The sequence below is a fragment of the Piliocolobus tephrosceles genome, chromosome 13, assembly GCF_002776525.5.
Source record: "Piliocolobus tephrosceles isolate RC106 chromosome 13, ASM277652v3, whole genome shotgun sequence".
Lineage (NCBI taxonomy): Eukaryota > Metazoa > Chordata > Mammalia > Primates > Cercopithecidae > Piliocolobus > Piliocolobus tephrosceles.
Window position 1 is genome coordinate 9,476,055 of NC_045446.1, and position 14,226 is coordinate 9,490,280.

The 14,226-nt window shown below is 55.6% G+C and overlaps 1 protein-coding gene across 1 annotated transcript in view; it reads left to right on the plus strand.

Annotated features, from left to right (window-relative positions):
• NRXN2 (neurexin 2) overlaps positions 1–14,226 on the plus strand; it is a 122,534-nt gene that overhangs the window by 66,254 nt on the left and 42,054 nt on the right. Inside the window, exons 9-16 of the mRNA XM_026446535.2 lie at positions 1,192–1,578; positions 1,794–1,997; positions 8,633–8,659; positions 10,210–10,329; positions 10,726–11,107; positions 11,727–11,917; positions 13,452–13,625; positions 14,021–14,140. Coding sequence (XP_026302320.1) covers positions 1,192–1,578; positions 1,794–1,997; positions 8,633–8,659; positions 10,210–10,329; positions 10,726–11,107; positions 11,727–11,917; positions 13,452–13,625; positions 14,021–14,140 — 1,605 coding nt within the window. The remainder of the gene's footprint in view (positions 1–1,191; positions 1,579–1,793; positions 1,998–8,632; positions 8,660–10,209; positions 10,330–10,725; positions 11,108–11,726; positions 11,918–13,451; positions 13,626–14,020; positions 14,141–14,226) is intronic.

Consider the following 14,226-nt stretch of genomic DNA (forward strand, 5'->3'; position numbering starts at 1 on the left):
CCTTCTTCTCCCTTCTTCTCCTTCCTTCTCCTTCCTTCTCCTTCCTTCTTCCTTCTTCCTTCGTTCTTTCTTTTTTGAGATGGAGTCTTGCTCTATCTCCCAGGCTGGAGTGCAGTGGCATAATCTCGGCTCACTGCAGCCTCTGCCTCCCGGGTTCAAGTGATTCTCCTGCCTCAGTCTCCCGAGTAGCTTGGACCACAGGTTTGCGCCACCATGCCCGGCTAATTTTTTTTTTTTTTCCAGTACAGATGGAGTTTCACCATGTTGGCCAGGCTGGTCTTGAACTCCTGACCTCAAGTGATCCATCCGCCTCGACCTCCCAAAGTGCTGGGATTACAGGCGTGAACCACCATACCCGGCCAAGCACCCTCTATTTCTGAAGAACTCTTCTACCTAAAAATTCTGTGCCTGCCTCCTTTCTCCTCACTGCTATCCTGCCCCACAGGCCCCGGAGCCAATCTGCTTGTGTGCCTGGCTGGCTGCAGAGTGGGCTCTTGTCTGAGGGGTGGAGAGTACAGGCTCTGAGTTCTTGCTGCTGGGACCGTACTTTGGCTATGTTCCTTCCCCACTGTGGTGCTTTGGCACTGTTCCCCAGTCTCTGCAAGCCTCATCTACCATTTCAAAATGGGATCATAAAGGACCAATTTCGTAGAGTTATTATGAGACTTAAGTGATATAATATATTTAAAGTGCTAGGTGCCTGGCATCTAGTCATAAAAGCTCAATAAATGTTTGTGGGGGAAAAAAACTCCTTTGGATTAAAGATCTTTCAGCCCCTTCTGTTCCTTAAGGTTCCCTGCTTCCGGTACCCAGTCTAAGAAACTGGCTGGCAGGAATGACCCAGTGAATGATCCAACCCTTTCTGAGCTCAAGATTTGGGCATGCTCACTTCCTGCATATCCTCTAAGGACTCACTGAGGTGGGGAGGATGGATATGGACGGAGGCCCACAGCATTCTGCAGCTGGGCTGGGGCTGCATCACAGGAGCCTCTGAGCCTGGGGGCCTTTGTTAAGCAGTTTTTGCAGTGAGTGAGGCTGAGCTTCCAGCCCAGGACTGCTGCTCGTCCTCCTGAGCCTGCTGCAGGGCACAAAGTGGAGGGGCCCACACTTGGTGGGGGCCTCCTTGGCAGAGTCAGGATGTCCCTTTCTGGCCTGTGGCTTTTCTCCATCCTGCCTTCCCTTGATTCCCAGGCTCCATCTCAGTGAACAGTCGCAGCACACCATTCTTGGCAACTGGGGACAGCGAGATTCTGGACTTGGAGAGTGAGCTGTACCTGGGCGGTCTCCCTGAGGGGGGCCGGGTGGACCTGCCCCTGCCCCCAGAGGTGTGGACAGCAGCACTCCGGGCAGGCTACGTGGGCTGTGTGCGGGACCTCTTCATAGATGGGCGTAGCCGAGACCTCCGGGGCCTGGCCGAGGCTCAGGGGGCTGTGGGCGTCGCCCCCTTCTGCTCCCGGGAGACGCTGAAGCAGTGTGCATCTGCCCCCTGTCGCAATGGGGGCATCTGCCGAGAAGGCTGGAACCGCTTCGTCTGTGACTGCATTGGGACCGGCTTTCTTGGGCGGGTCTGTGAGAGAGGTGAGGCTGGTCTTCATCCTGGATGTCCCTGCTTCCCATCCCTGTGCTCCTTCTCAGGGTAACTCCTACTTTCCATCCCTGTGCCACCTCCTCCTAGGGGATCCCCTCATAGACCTGCCTTAGGCTTGTCACCCTTGTAATGATTCTCTGGTCTTTTCCCTCCCCTGGCCTCTGCCTGTCTTCCCCTTCCCTCTTCCCCGACTCCTATGGGGCAGAGGCCACGGTCCTGAGCTACGATGGCTCCATGTACATGAAGATCATGCTGCCTAACGCCATGCACACGGAGGCAGAGGATGTGTCCCTGCGTTTCATGTCCCAGCGGGCCTACGGACTCATGATGGCCACCACTTCCAGGGAGTCTGCCGACACCCTGCGCCTGGAGCTGGATGGGGGGCAGATGAAGCTCACTGTCAACCTCGGTAACCATCCTGCCCTGTGCTTCCTGACCCCTCACCTGGCCTTGTCTCTGACCCACACCTGCCTCTGTCTGGAGAAGCTGGTGGTGGCACCAGCAAGAGGTGCCCTCAGCAGAGTTTTGAGGTGGGGAGGTGCCAGCCTGGGTCAGAGACCCTGAGAGCTCTGTCCCTGGTGAGGATGCTCAGTGTAGGGCGACACTCCATGCTCGACGACACTGTGAAGGGCAAGACCCAGAGTGTCTGGGGTATGCTAATTGTCCTCCTAGGTCACTCATGTGGATCTTGGCAGCATCTGTCCTGCACACACACGGATGACACAGCTCATTTTTGGTCAGTGGCGCGTCCACTTACTCATTCATTGGTTCATTCATTTGAGAAGCACTTGCTGATGCCTACTGGATGCTAAGCCTGAGCTCAGTGTGGTAGCAGATACAGAGATGAGGAAGGCCTGGTCCCTGCACGCAGCTGCCCCCCACTGCTCTGCTCAGTCTAAACAGCAGTCTGTGTGTTGGCGTGTGGAGGTGCATATGTGTACACTGGACACACAGACGTGCTGTCTTCCTCTTTCTAGTGCCATGGGCTTTCATATTTGAGCCTCATGGCTGTCCTGTGAAGATACTAGATCACCAAACAAGCATTACTGTCCCTGTTTTATAGATTATGACATTCATATATTGACTTGTTCAACATTACAAAGCTAGTGAAGGCAGAGGGAGGAGCCAGGACTCAACCTGGGTCATTTGCCTTAAAGTTCAGTGCTTCTCCCGTTGCCTCGGACAGGGCTGCTGACCCTCCCCCTCAGGCCACTGATGCTGACTCGTGTCTCCACCCATGCCTAGGATTGAGAGCAGGCTTTGACTCCACTTCACCTGGCAGTCCCTGGGGTGTCCATGAGGGCCAGACCCTCATGGACACCCCAGGGCTTGTGTCCCCCTCTCCATACCTCTCCATAAGGTTCTCCTTATGGGCTTCAGCTCTCCTAGTCAGGGCAAAAAGAAAACAGCAGGTTCACTCATTCAGCTATTTATGGGACACCATATAAATGCTAGGTATGTTTCAAGCCAGGGGCTACAGCAGTTAATAAGCAGTCCACACCCTTTTGGAGCTTTCAGAGCAGGGGAACCCTGGAAATGGGAGGTCCTAAGCTGTTCAGGCTGAGGTCAAATCTGTCCATTTCAGACTGGCCTCTAGAAAGCTTATAAAGGTATAGCACCTGCCATATAGGAAGTTTGCAGGCCATCAGGGTCATCTGTTGTGTCCTGGACCTAGAGGGGAAGTAGGGCTCTTCTGAGCAGGTTAGAATACACGACTGGAGAGAATACAGAGCTTTGACCTTTTTTTTTGTTTTTTGTTTTTTTTCGAGACAGAGTTTTGCTCTTTCGCCCAGGTTGGAGTGCAGTGGCATGATCTGGGCTCATTGCAATCTCTGCTCCTGGGTTCAAGTGATTCTCTGCCTCAACCTCCCAAGTAGCTGGGATTACAGGTGCCTGCCACCACGCCTGGCTAATTTTTGTATTTTTAGTAGAGATGGGGTTTCACCATCTTGGCCAGGCTGGTCTTGAACTCCTGGCCTCGTGATCCACCTGCCTCGGCTTTCCAAAGTGCTGGGGTTACAGGTGTGAGCCACTGTGCTCGGCCGAACTTTGAACTTTTAAATACTTATCTGGAGTCTCATCCTAACATTGGTCTCCAGGGCATTTGTGGGACAGACTGTGGCCTTTGGGGGACCCATTGCCTTGTAAATATATTTATACTATGTTCTTTCCTTTTCCCCTTTTGGCCACCTGGCCTTTGTATTCCTAGGACAAAGATTTGCTGAGAGAGGTGGGGACTGGAGGTGGGGAGATGTGCAGGTGGCCAGGGCCTCAGAGTTGTTTAAAGGGTTCCCCTCAGCTCTGTTTCTAACCACAATCACAGCCTGTAGAGCAGGTGGTGTGCAGCAGCTCTGCAGGGGAAAGCAGGCTGGGAGACACTCTAGTCAATGCTCCACAAGTCTGCACAATGCTCCTTGCATCCCTGAAACTGTCACAAGAGGATGGCCCCAGCCAAGAACCCCATAAGTGGCTCTGTACTTCCAAGTCTGCCCAGACCTGTGTATCCAGTGTGAGTTCCCCCCACCTTGCCTAGGCATGTGTGTGTTGTCTGCATCTAAGCACATGTCTCTGTGCTTGCTGGGGACACAGCAGGAAAAATCTGGGGCCTTGGATTTGCAGGGAAGTCAGATGCATTTTGCTTATTTGGATGGTCTTAGACCCCTGGGAAGAAGCTTGCGTCTTTTAAGATTAGACAGGAAACAGTGTCCTTGGTCAGGAAAACCTATCCTGTGGGCCTTTGGGACCCACCCTCTCCTCTCCATGGGCGCACTTTTCTGTCTGTGCCACATAAGTGCTCAGAAGTCAGAGAACAAGGTGGCCTCTTGGAAGACACATCATGTTAAGAATAGGCTTCCCAGCCTGACAGATAATAGGACTGTCCTCCCACCCATTTCTTACCCCTGGCTGTGCGTCTGCCCCCATCTGTAGACACGTATGAGCTGAGATGCCATCTCTAGCATGGCTCCTGACAATCCATGACCAAAAGCTTGGTGCAAACGCATCTGTCTACAGATTCCTCCTGTGTAGGCACTGTGGACATGCAGGTGGTCCCTACCCAGCCACCAAGCCTTGGGTTGGGATGGGAAGAGTTCTGAGCTCAGGGCCAGAACACTTGGGGCCTAACCTTGGTATCTTTTACTGTTGAGTAAGTCATTTCCCATCTCTGAGTCTCTCTCTCTCTCTCTTTTTAATCTTTAAAATGGAGATAAGAATCTTCACTCTGCCTACGTCTGTGGTGCTTTTGAGGCTCAGATGGAAGAATGGGAATGAAACCATTGAAACCATTGTGCAGATTCAAGGCCCATAGTAGAGACCCACCCAGCCTTCTTGAAGGAAAACCATATTGGAATAGAGACCTGAGTTTGGAGCCAGGCCTGGGAGCCACTTCCACATAGCATGGACAGACTGGAGTTGTCCTCTACTAGGTGTGCCATGGGGTCCCAGCTGTCAGTGCAGCTGATATGAAGAGTGCAGTGTAAAGAATCTCTGAGCCGCAAGGCATCACCTCCTTCAGCCTCCTGGCCCTCGTGAATCACTTCAAGATCCCCATTCCTGTCCCCCAATGCTTACTCCCCAGGACTTGCAGGGCCTCACAGACTGGCAGCAACACCAAGGCCCCAGGCCTGGGCTGGACTGTGTACTGGGGAACAGAGAGAAGCCTGGGGAGGCTTGGTCTCTGGCCTCATGATCTTATCCTGTAGAGAGGGAAGCTATTGCTCCGGGAGGCATCTCTGCAGCTCCACAGGCACTCAGTGGATTGAAACAGACCCTGGGCTGGGCCTGAAGAGGGAGCGGAGGCTGCAGGTGACCACTTGGTGGGATTGCTAAGTGCTAGCCTCAAGAGATGGGATATTTGCTAGATAAGAGAGGGCCAAAAAGGCACTGCTGCCTCTTTCCAGGCAGAGGATCCTAAGGAACTTATCATGCCTCCTGCTGCAGCTCCTCAGCCCCCACTATGTTTGCAAACACTGAGCAAGTTCCTTGAGCTCTGCTGTCTGCAGCCGCTGAGTTGGGAAGTTGATCTCTGTCCCTAGAGGATGGTGGAGTCCCCTGGATTCTTTGCCCTATCGCAGCATGGCCTAGGTCCCTCCCTGGAGGGGAAGAGAGGACAGGCCAGGCTGGGCACTGTCCTCTACTAGTTGTGCCCCTGGGATCCCAACTGTCAGTGCAGCTGACATGAAGGGTGTGGTGTAATTAAAGAATCTCTGAGTTGCAAGGGGGTTACCTCCTTCAACATCCCTTCCCACCCCGTGAATCACCCATGCACTCCCCACCAGTAGGAGGCCTTCTACCTCCCACCTCCAAGGTGGACATTCTGATCATTGAGTGGTTCTTTCTTAGTGTCATCCTGCCCTTCTGAAATTCCCACTTGTTGTGAAATTCCCATTAGTTCTGCCCCCGGAATCAAACAGAGAAATATAACTCTCGTTCATGTTTTAAATCAGGCTAAATACACACTGTATCCCAAAGCCCTTTAATCCCTGGGGTCATGGGAGGATGCATTGCCTTTCCACCTGAGGCTGGTCAATAATTATCAGGGGAGCTGCCGGGAGCCAGCTCTGAAGGAGGGCTATGACAGAGTGCATGCTGCCACTCTGTGATGTCACTTCTGAGACAGATGCCTGGGAGCCTTGGGCCCACTCTCTCCAACCCATAGGGCCTGGGCAGGGAAGGAACCCAGGTGAGGCAGGGCTGGGAAGCCGGTGTTCTTTCCCCTGAGTTCCTTTCCATGCATACTGCTTTGTCTCACCTCCCCAGCACATGTTCATACTACGACCCTGCTCTCTGTGTCCAGCCAGGGCCTTTGTGGGTCTGTGCCACCAAGACCACTCACTTCTGCCTATTCCCTGCACTTGAGGCACAGGTCATTAGTTAACAGGTTACTAGTTAGTGCCCCCCTGAACTTTGGTGAATGTGTATGTTGAAGGGACTGGGTTTCTCCTGCTTGCTCTCAGTCTCTGGCTTTCTTCTGGATGGGGCTGGCTTCCCTCTGGGTGCCTATCTTCAAGTCATTTGCTCTTGCAAACCCTACTGGAGCTTGTGCTTCTGAGGGTGGAGTCTCTGCAGGGGCAGGCCTGGAGCTGACACCTCTTCTCTGGACAGATGGACCCCCCATTCCTGGTGCTCCTTTGCTGGGGAAGGGGAAGAATCAAGCTCCTTCTTTGGGCCTTTTCCCCAGTAGGTGACCTGCTTGCCCGTCCAGCCTCCCTTTTTTTCTTTTTTGGACCCTTCATTGGTGAAGACTCTGCCGGCCCCGAGAGGGCACCCGTGACCTGACTCCAGGGCCTGGCACCCTTCCACCTCACCCTGACAGTCCTCCCCTTCCTCTTATGTCCAGCCTCCCCTGTCCCCTCTGTGCAGCTGCTCCTTCCTCTGCTCCATTTTCTTCCTCTTTTCTCTCTGTACTCTCTCTACCTCCTTCCTCTCACTGAGACTTCTCACTTCCCTCTGTGTCTGCCCTTTGACCTTTCTCTGCTCCTCCCTTGGTGCCAGGCTGTGGCCCAGGGTCCTGGCTGCTCGCCTCCACTCTTCTGCTGCGGTTGACAACGCGTGTGGAGCTCAGCTGTACTGCCGAAGGGCCGTGGCCCTCAAAGCCACAGGGGCATCAGTTTACCTCCACTGCAGGAACCTTCAGGGGCCCAGGGGATGCCAGCTGCTCACCCCCTTTGCTTCCTGGGCTGTGGGGTAGGCAGAGCCTGTTTGGGGTGGAGTGACAGGAGGCCAGGGTATTGGGTCTGTCAATCGAGGGCCAGGAGACTGCCCTTCTCTGAAAGGCAAAGCCAACCCAGTGTCCACCTGCTGCCTACTTCCTGCTCAGGATCTTACTGTTATCCATTCCCTCAGCTCACGTGGAGAGAAGCTGAGGCATGGAGAGAAGTACTTTGCCCAGGGTCACAAGGTGAGTTAGTGAGTGTTAGGGTGGAGATGAGGACCCAGCTCCCCTGATTCCCAGTAAAGGATTTCTGCAGCTCCAGCCAGCCCCCTCCCTTGGGCTGAGTCAGGCTTGGGGTTTGATGGAGTGGTACAGGCATCCTGAGGGCCTTAAATCTGGACTTCATAGGACCCTGGTCTACTATTTCCTTTGCAAGACGTGACTGGCTCCCACCTTTGGGTGATGTGTCTAACCAGAGGGATGGCCAGAGGCTTCAGGGCCCTGGGCTGCTGGCACTGTGTAGACACGTGCTTTCTGACCACATGGGGCCTTCCCAGTCCTGAAATCAGAGGATAGCAATGCAAGGACTGGAGCAGGGGCAGGAAACTTTGCTTATGGTGGCTACTTGTCCCCAACTGCTTTTTGTTCTCAGAGAAGTCATATTTTGGGGGCTGCACTGTCTCCATCTGTGTCGCCTTGGCTCCTCTGACTAGGAAAGCAGGTTAATATTAGGTCCTCTTCAGGGTAAAGGACTCCCCTGATCCATCCCCAGTGGCAGCCTGGCATACCCCACGATAGGAAGGGGTGGGAGGAAGGTTCCTGTAGGGGTGGTACTAGCCCCTGGGGCTTTGGGAGGTGTATGGCCTCGGGAAGGGGGCCCTGGGGCAGACCCCTCCATTTAGCTCAGAGTCCAGAGGGGAACAGGGAGTGACAAGTCACACCTGGACTCTGAGGAGGGAGTCGTCCCAGAGCAGGGGATGCAGGACTCTGGCTCTCCCTATCCATCTCCCTCCCAAAGACAGGGGAGATGTGGGGTTGGTCAAGCCCTCAGCCCCCATTGATCCCCTGTACGACTGGGATTCCCAAGGTGCCCGTCTCCCTCAGACACTAGAGGTCTGGTCCCCTGTAAGAAGGGGGACACAAGCCCTCTTCCCATCATCTGACTGCCCTGCCTTCCAGCTCTGGGGAGGGTTGGAGCCCTCTTGGGGGCAGGAGGGACAGGGGTCCAACTGAGAAAGGGAAAAGGGCACCTGGGCACGCGTGGTCCCCGGAAAGTGGCCCTGGGGGGAACCCCGCCCGCAGACACCCCTCCCTGTGAAGGATGTAAAAAAAAAAACTTGTTTTACCTTTTTGTCTCCCCTTCCCCTCTGCCCGCCCCATGGCCCCCCCAGACTGCCTGCGCGTCGGCTGCGCACCCAGTAAGTGGCTTCCCTCTTCTTCTGCAGAGACCCAAGGGGACTGGGATGCTAGACGCTGGGATTTAGGGAGGGAGGCCGGGAGGAAGAGAAGCTGTGATTGCTGGCTCGAGTGGCGGTTGGGCCTTGGGTGTGGGGAGGGGTGCAGGCAGAGGGGTGGAGTTGGGTGGTTGTGGAAGGCAGGAGGGACCAAATGAAGAAGAGCCAAGGAGAGCTGGGGGAGGGCCTGCAGTCAGGATGTTCACTGGGTCTAGGAAGGGAGAGACAAGAACACCCTTTGCCCAAGTCAGCAGGAGGGTGGGGAGGAGGTAGAAATCAAGGGCTGGGGCAGAGACTTGGGTAGCACCTGTGGCAGGATGCTCTGAGGTCCTAAGGGCTGGCAGGCAGGAGCCTAAGAGGGGCTGGAATAAGGTGCTGCATCTCCAGAGTTGGCCACAAGGGGGAAGGCAAGGTATGCGGGAAAGAGGATGAGCGTGGGAAGGGAGCTCTCCTCAGCTTCTGTGTCAACTGGGGTGAATTTCTGCCAAATGGGGGCTCTTTCTGTGGTGACAGTGAGGGCTCTCAGCAGGGGTGAGATGGAGAGTGAGCAGGTGGACATCTCCAGGCATCCCAGTGCACCTGGGCTCAATGGTCTGTCTCAGGGTATTTCTGCATGGTGTGGCTTGGGGTCACGTGGGCGAGCACATGCACGTGGTAGGCCCAGGCACAGAGACTGTGTGTGCTGGGCACGGGCACCCTGCTCTTCATGTGTGCGTGGCATGCTGTGTGCGTGCTGGAGTGAGCACTGGGGGGCCCGGGGATGACCAGGGAGTGCTACAAAGTCCAGCAGCATTTGAAAGATAAGTATGTTTTATTTTAGACTCTGGAAGCTGATAAGCCTGATCTTGAGTAAATGGCCATAATTCCTAAGAAACAGAACCTTCCCCTCTCTGGCCATCCTGCATATTTATGGGCAGTAAATATGGTGGTGTGAGCTGGTGTGTGACGTTAACCAGGCATGTGTATGTAGAAAGGTCCCATTGGGTCCCGTTGTAGATGGAGGAGCTGGTATGGAGGCTGAAGCTGTGGGCTCGCATTTACATTTGGGTACTGTGAAGTTTTGAAAGTTTTAGGTCTGTGTTTATACACTGGGAATACAGCTTCTGGCCACACTCACTGAAGGCCCTTAGCAATCTGGAGGAAGAGTATGTTGGTCATAGCTGTGGGTGTCTGTGTGCAGGGCCTCAGGGTACAACTCTAGAGGCACCATTCGCTTAATATTCTATGTGCATGGCACCTTCTGAAGCCACACAAAGGGCAGTCCTGAGAGTGGATGTGTGACTGGGATATAAAAGCTCTGCGTGTGCATGGACTCCGGCTGTGACGGGAGGCCATGAGTGTGTGTACTTGTATTCATGAGTGTGTTGTATGGCCAAATATGAGCCATTGGTCATGTATATGTTCATATGTGGCATGTGCGTGGGTGGGGAGGCTGTCTGTGTGTCCAAGGTGATATAGGAAGTCAGCTGTGAGCATGTATAGGTGCCCTACTCACTCCCCCCTTGGTGCCGCAGGTAAAGGCCCCGAGACGCTGTTTGCGGGGCACAAGCTCAATGACAATGAGTGGCACACGGTGAGGGTGGTCCGGCGTGGCAAGAGCCTGCAGCTGTCTGTGGACAACGTGACTGTGGAGGGTAGGTGGTCTGGGCCCAGGGAGGTGGACACAGCTCCAGTGACCTATGCTTGGCCCGGTTGTACTTGGTGACCACTGCTTGGGCTGCCATTCCTAGGGCAGTGTTCTGGCGAGCTGCCTCTGCCATTTCTCCTTCGGGGTGAATGTTATGGGCATCTGGACCCCAGGAACAATTTCAACTCCCTGCAGGCAGCATTCCCCTGGCAGCCTGTTGGCTCTAGACTGGCGAGTCCTGCCACTCCTCTTGGAGCTGTGCTGACTGCTAGTGCCTAGCTGAGGACATCTCTGCTGATGTCACTCATGGGTGGCCCTCCTGTGGAGGGGGGGCTCCTGGGAACCCAAGCCCCAGCCCTGCCCCAAAGCTGTCCCCCTCATCTTGGTCTCCTGTCCTGAGCAGGACAGATGGCAGGAGCCCATACTCGGCTGGAGTTCCACAACATTGAGACGGGCATCATGACGGAGCGGCGGTTTATCTCCGTGGTGCCCTCCAACTTCATCGGGCACCTGAGTGGGCTGGTGTTCAACGGCCAGCCCTACATGGACCAGTGCAAGGATGGTGACATCACCTACTGCGAGCTCAATGCTCGCTTTGGCCTGCGTGCCATCGTGGCCGATCCCGTCACTTTCAAGAGTCGCAGCAGCTACCTGGCCCTTGCTACACTCCAAGCCTATGCTTCCATGCACCTCTTCTTCCAGTTCAAGACCACGGCCCCTGATGGGCTTCTCCTGTTCAACTCGGGCAACGGCAATGACTTCATTGTCATCGAGCTGGTCAAGGGGTGAGGGGCTGGGCATTGCACTGCTGTCAAGGAAGTGGTCCCCTCCCCCTGCTGAACCACATACAGCTCCCCCAGCTACTGGCTGAGGTGTCCGATCCTCCCAGATCACAAGTCAAGATTCAGGTCCCCAACCATAAGTCAAGAGGCTCCCTCTTCAGCCAAGATGGAGAAGCACGCCCTCTTCCACTCTGCTGACTCCCCAGCTGCTTCCTTGCCAGAGTTCCCAGTTATATCTGTTCTCTGTCCACTGTCATCTTCTCTACAGGCAGAAGTCAGTCTTGCCCCTCTGTTGCCTTAGGGGACCCCACCCCAGAGCAGCCCAGTCCCTGCCTCCAGAGGACCCTGCTGGCCCACAAACCTCTCCCCTCTAGCTCCTCTTCTGAGCTTGTGTCACAAGAGCCAGCTCCTTGGTGGCCCTCCTTCCTTACATTCTCCCTATGACAGGACCTCACACCATAGCACTCTTGCCATTGGTTTTGGTCCCTCTCCTCTGGGGTCTCCCTCTCAATCCCTTCTTTCCATGGCACCTAGGACCCCTGCCAGCCGTAGCTTCTCATCACCCCACCTTCCCAGCATCACCCCCACCCTGACCCCATGTCTCCTCCCTACTGTGGGGCAGGTACATCCACTACGTGTTTGACCTGGGGAATGGCCCGTCCTTGATGAAGGGGAACTCAGACAAACCAGTCAATGACAACCAGTGGCACAACGTGGTGGTGTCCAGGGACCCAGGCAACGTGCACACGCTCAAGATTGACTCCCGCACTGTCACGCAGCACTCCAATGGCGCCCGAAACCTCGATCTCAAAGGTGGGGCTGGGGCCTCTGGAAAAGGCCTGGCCCTAGCCCAGATACCCCTCACCCCAGTGAGAGTACTCATTCCTGGGACTCTGCTTCCCTCGGTTCCCTGCCCCTAGTTTCTACCTCTCTTTCCCTGTCTCCACTATGTCCAGCCTGACATTTTCCTGTCCAACTTCTGCTCGGCTCTCTTGCGAGTCTGCATCTCACCACTGAATGGTTGCAGGATGCATCTCACAGGGTGCTTGGTGGCCTCATTTCAGAGCTAGGAGTAGGTAGCCCAGGCCCTCCAAGGACCTCCTGGGCATCCAAGGTTGAGAAGCCTATGTTGGTTGAGGGCTGGAGTGAGAATAGGGAGCTTAGCATCCTCCTGGGCGAGGTAGATGATATGGGGCGGAGGACGTAGCAGGAGCTAGAGTCCCCGAGTCACCTGTTGTGGGCATTGGCTGGGCTAGCTTAGGGATATTTTGGACCTAGGCTTCCCTGGTGTGCCCACGGTCACATCGGGGTGCCACATTCCCCAGGGCCTCTTCAGTGGTCATTGAAGCGGTCATTGACTGCCCCCAGAATGGGTGAACTGAGAGATCAGGGAAAAGGAGGGTGAGCTAAGGCCTGAGCATTGGGACAGGAAAGCTGCGGCTTCTCCAGAGCCTACTGAGGGCAATGTGATCTACCTTCTTGCACATGCCCAAAGCAGCCCTCAGCCCCATAGGAACCCCTGGGCGTCAGCCTGACTCAAACTGTCAGAGCTTGGGGAGAGTCCTCAGAGACCATGGAATTAACTGCCCCACTCCCCCAAATCTGAGATCTGTCAGATCTCCCGACATAGTGCTGTGAATTCCCCTTGCTCTCAGAAGGGGGCGATGTGTCACAGAGAATCCAAAGTGCCAGCAAACCCCGGGGGTTATCTTGGCGGGTCTTGTGTTGTACTGAGCCTGTGGCCAGGGCAGCAGACTGACTAGTGTCTTGACTGAAGCTCGGCTGTGGGCTGGCCAGGGCTTCCAGGGATTCCAGGGGTTAGGCTCTATGGCAGGGGATCGATCAGGTGTTGCGGAGAACTTCCCAGAGTCCCAAGGCCAAGCCCTAGTTGTTGGGGGAAGGGAGCTGGGCTTTGAACTCCCTAGGAGACAGCCCAGGATTTGGGAAAGGCTTGAAGGAGTTCTGGAAATGGGAAGCTTTGGGAGGGAGGGAATGGGGGTGGAGGGGATCGGGCTGCGCATCTATGAAAGGCCCTGATTACGGGCCGGAACTGGAATCAAATGTGTGGGAGAGAGCACAGAGCAGGTTCCTCCAGCTGTCCCCCAGCCCCCACTCTCCCAGGCATCTGGGCTTCTCTGGGAGGGGAGCAGGCAGATGGCAAAGTGGAGAAGGAAGAGGTGTCAGGGGGTGCGGGTTGTGCAGGTCTCTGGATCTCTGTTAGGGACCTGGGATCTGGGATGGAACGCAGAGAGCCCAAGAGGGCTGGGAGGACCTGACAGCCAGATGCCGTTGTCTTGGGAAGGGAATGGGAACCTGGATGCCTTGGTTGACCCCACTCCCTTTGCAGGGGAGTTGTACATTGGCGGTCTAAGCAAGAATATGTTCAGCAACCTGCCCAAGCTGGTGGCCTCCCGGGATGGCTTTCAGGGCTGCCTGGCCTCAGTGGACCTCAACGGACGCCTCCCAGACCTCATCGCCGACGCCCTGCACCGCATTGGGCAGGTGGAGAGGGGCTGTGATGGTGAGTGGAGGGTGGAGGAGTGAGGCGTGGCCCTACTGGCTACAGGACGGCCAGCTGCAGAGGCAGACCAGGGCAGGTAGCCTCTGCTCTGCAAAGGGGCCTTCCTTCTCAGGCCTTATGGGAGCTTGCCCCCACAGTTCTGGGGCAGGGATACAGGTGTGTGAAGAGTCACTTGCCCTCCCTGTTGTCTCACACCCTGGCCCCTTGTCACAGTCCAAGGCCAAGCGTCGCAGACCTGACCCGCCCGTCCCAATCCCTCTCATCAGTACTTGGCCCTTTCAGCCAGGCAGAGCTCAGAGTAGGACCTCTCTGCCTGACTCTGAAGCTTCTGCACCTCCTGGGGAGAGAGGGGGCTTGGCTGAGCCAGGGGTGTTCCTTTCTCCTGCCCCTTCCAGGCCCCAGCACCACCTGCACTGAAGAGTCCTGTGCCAACCAGGGCGTCTGCTTGCAGCAGTGGGATGGCTTCACCTGCGACTGCACCATGACTTCCTATGGAGGCCCTGTCTGCAATGATCGTGAGTGCCTGGGAGGGTGCTGGGGACAGTTTGGGGAGACCAGGGTCCATTCCCAGCTGTAGGGGCTGCCAGGGAGGAAAGAGGGC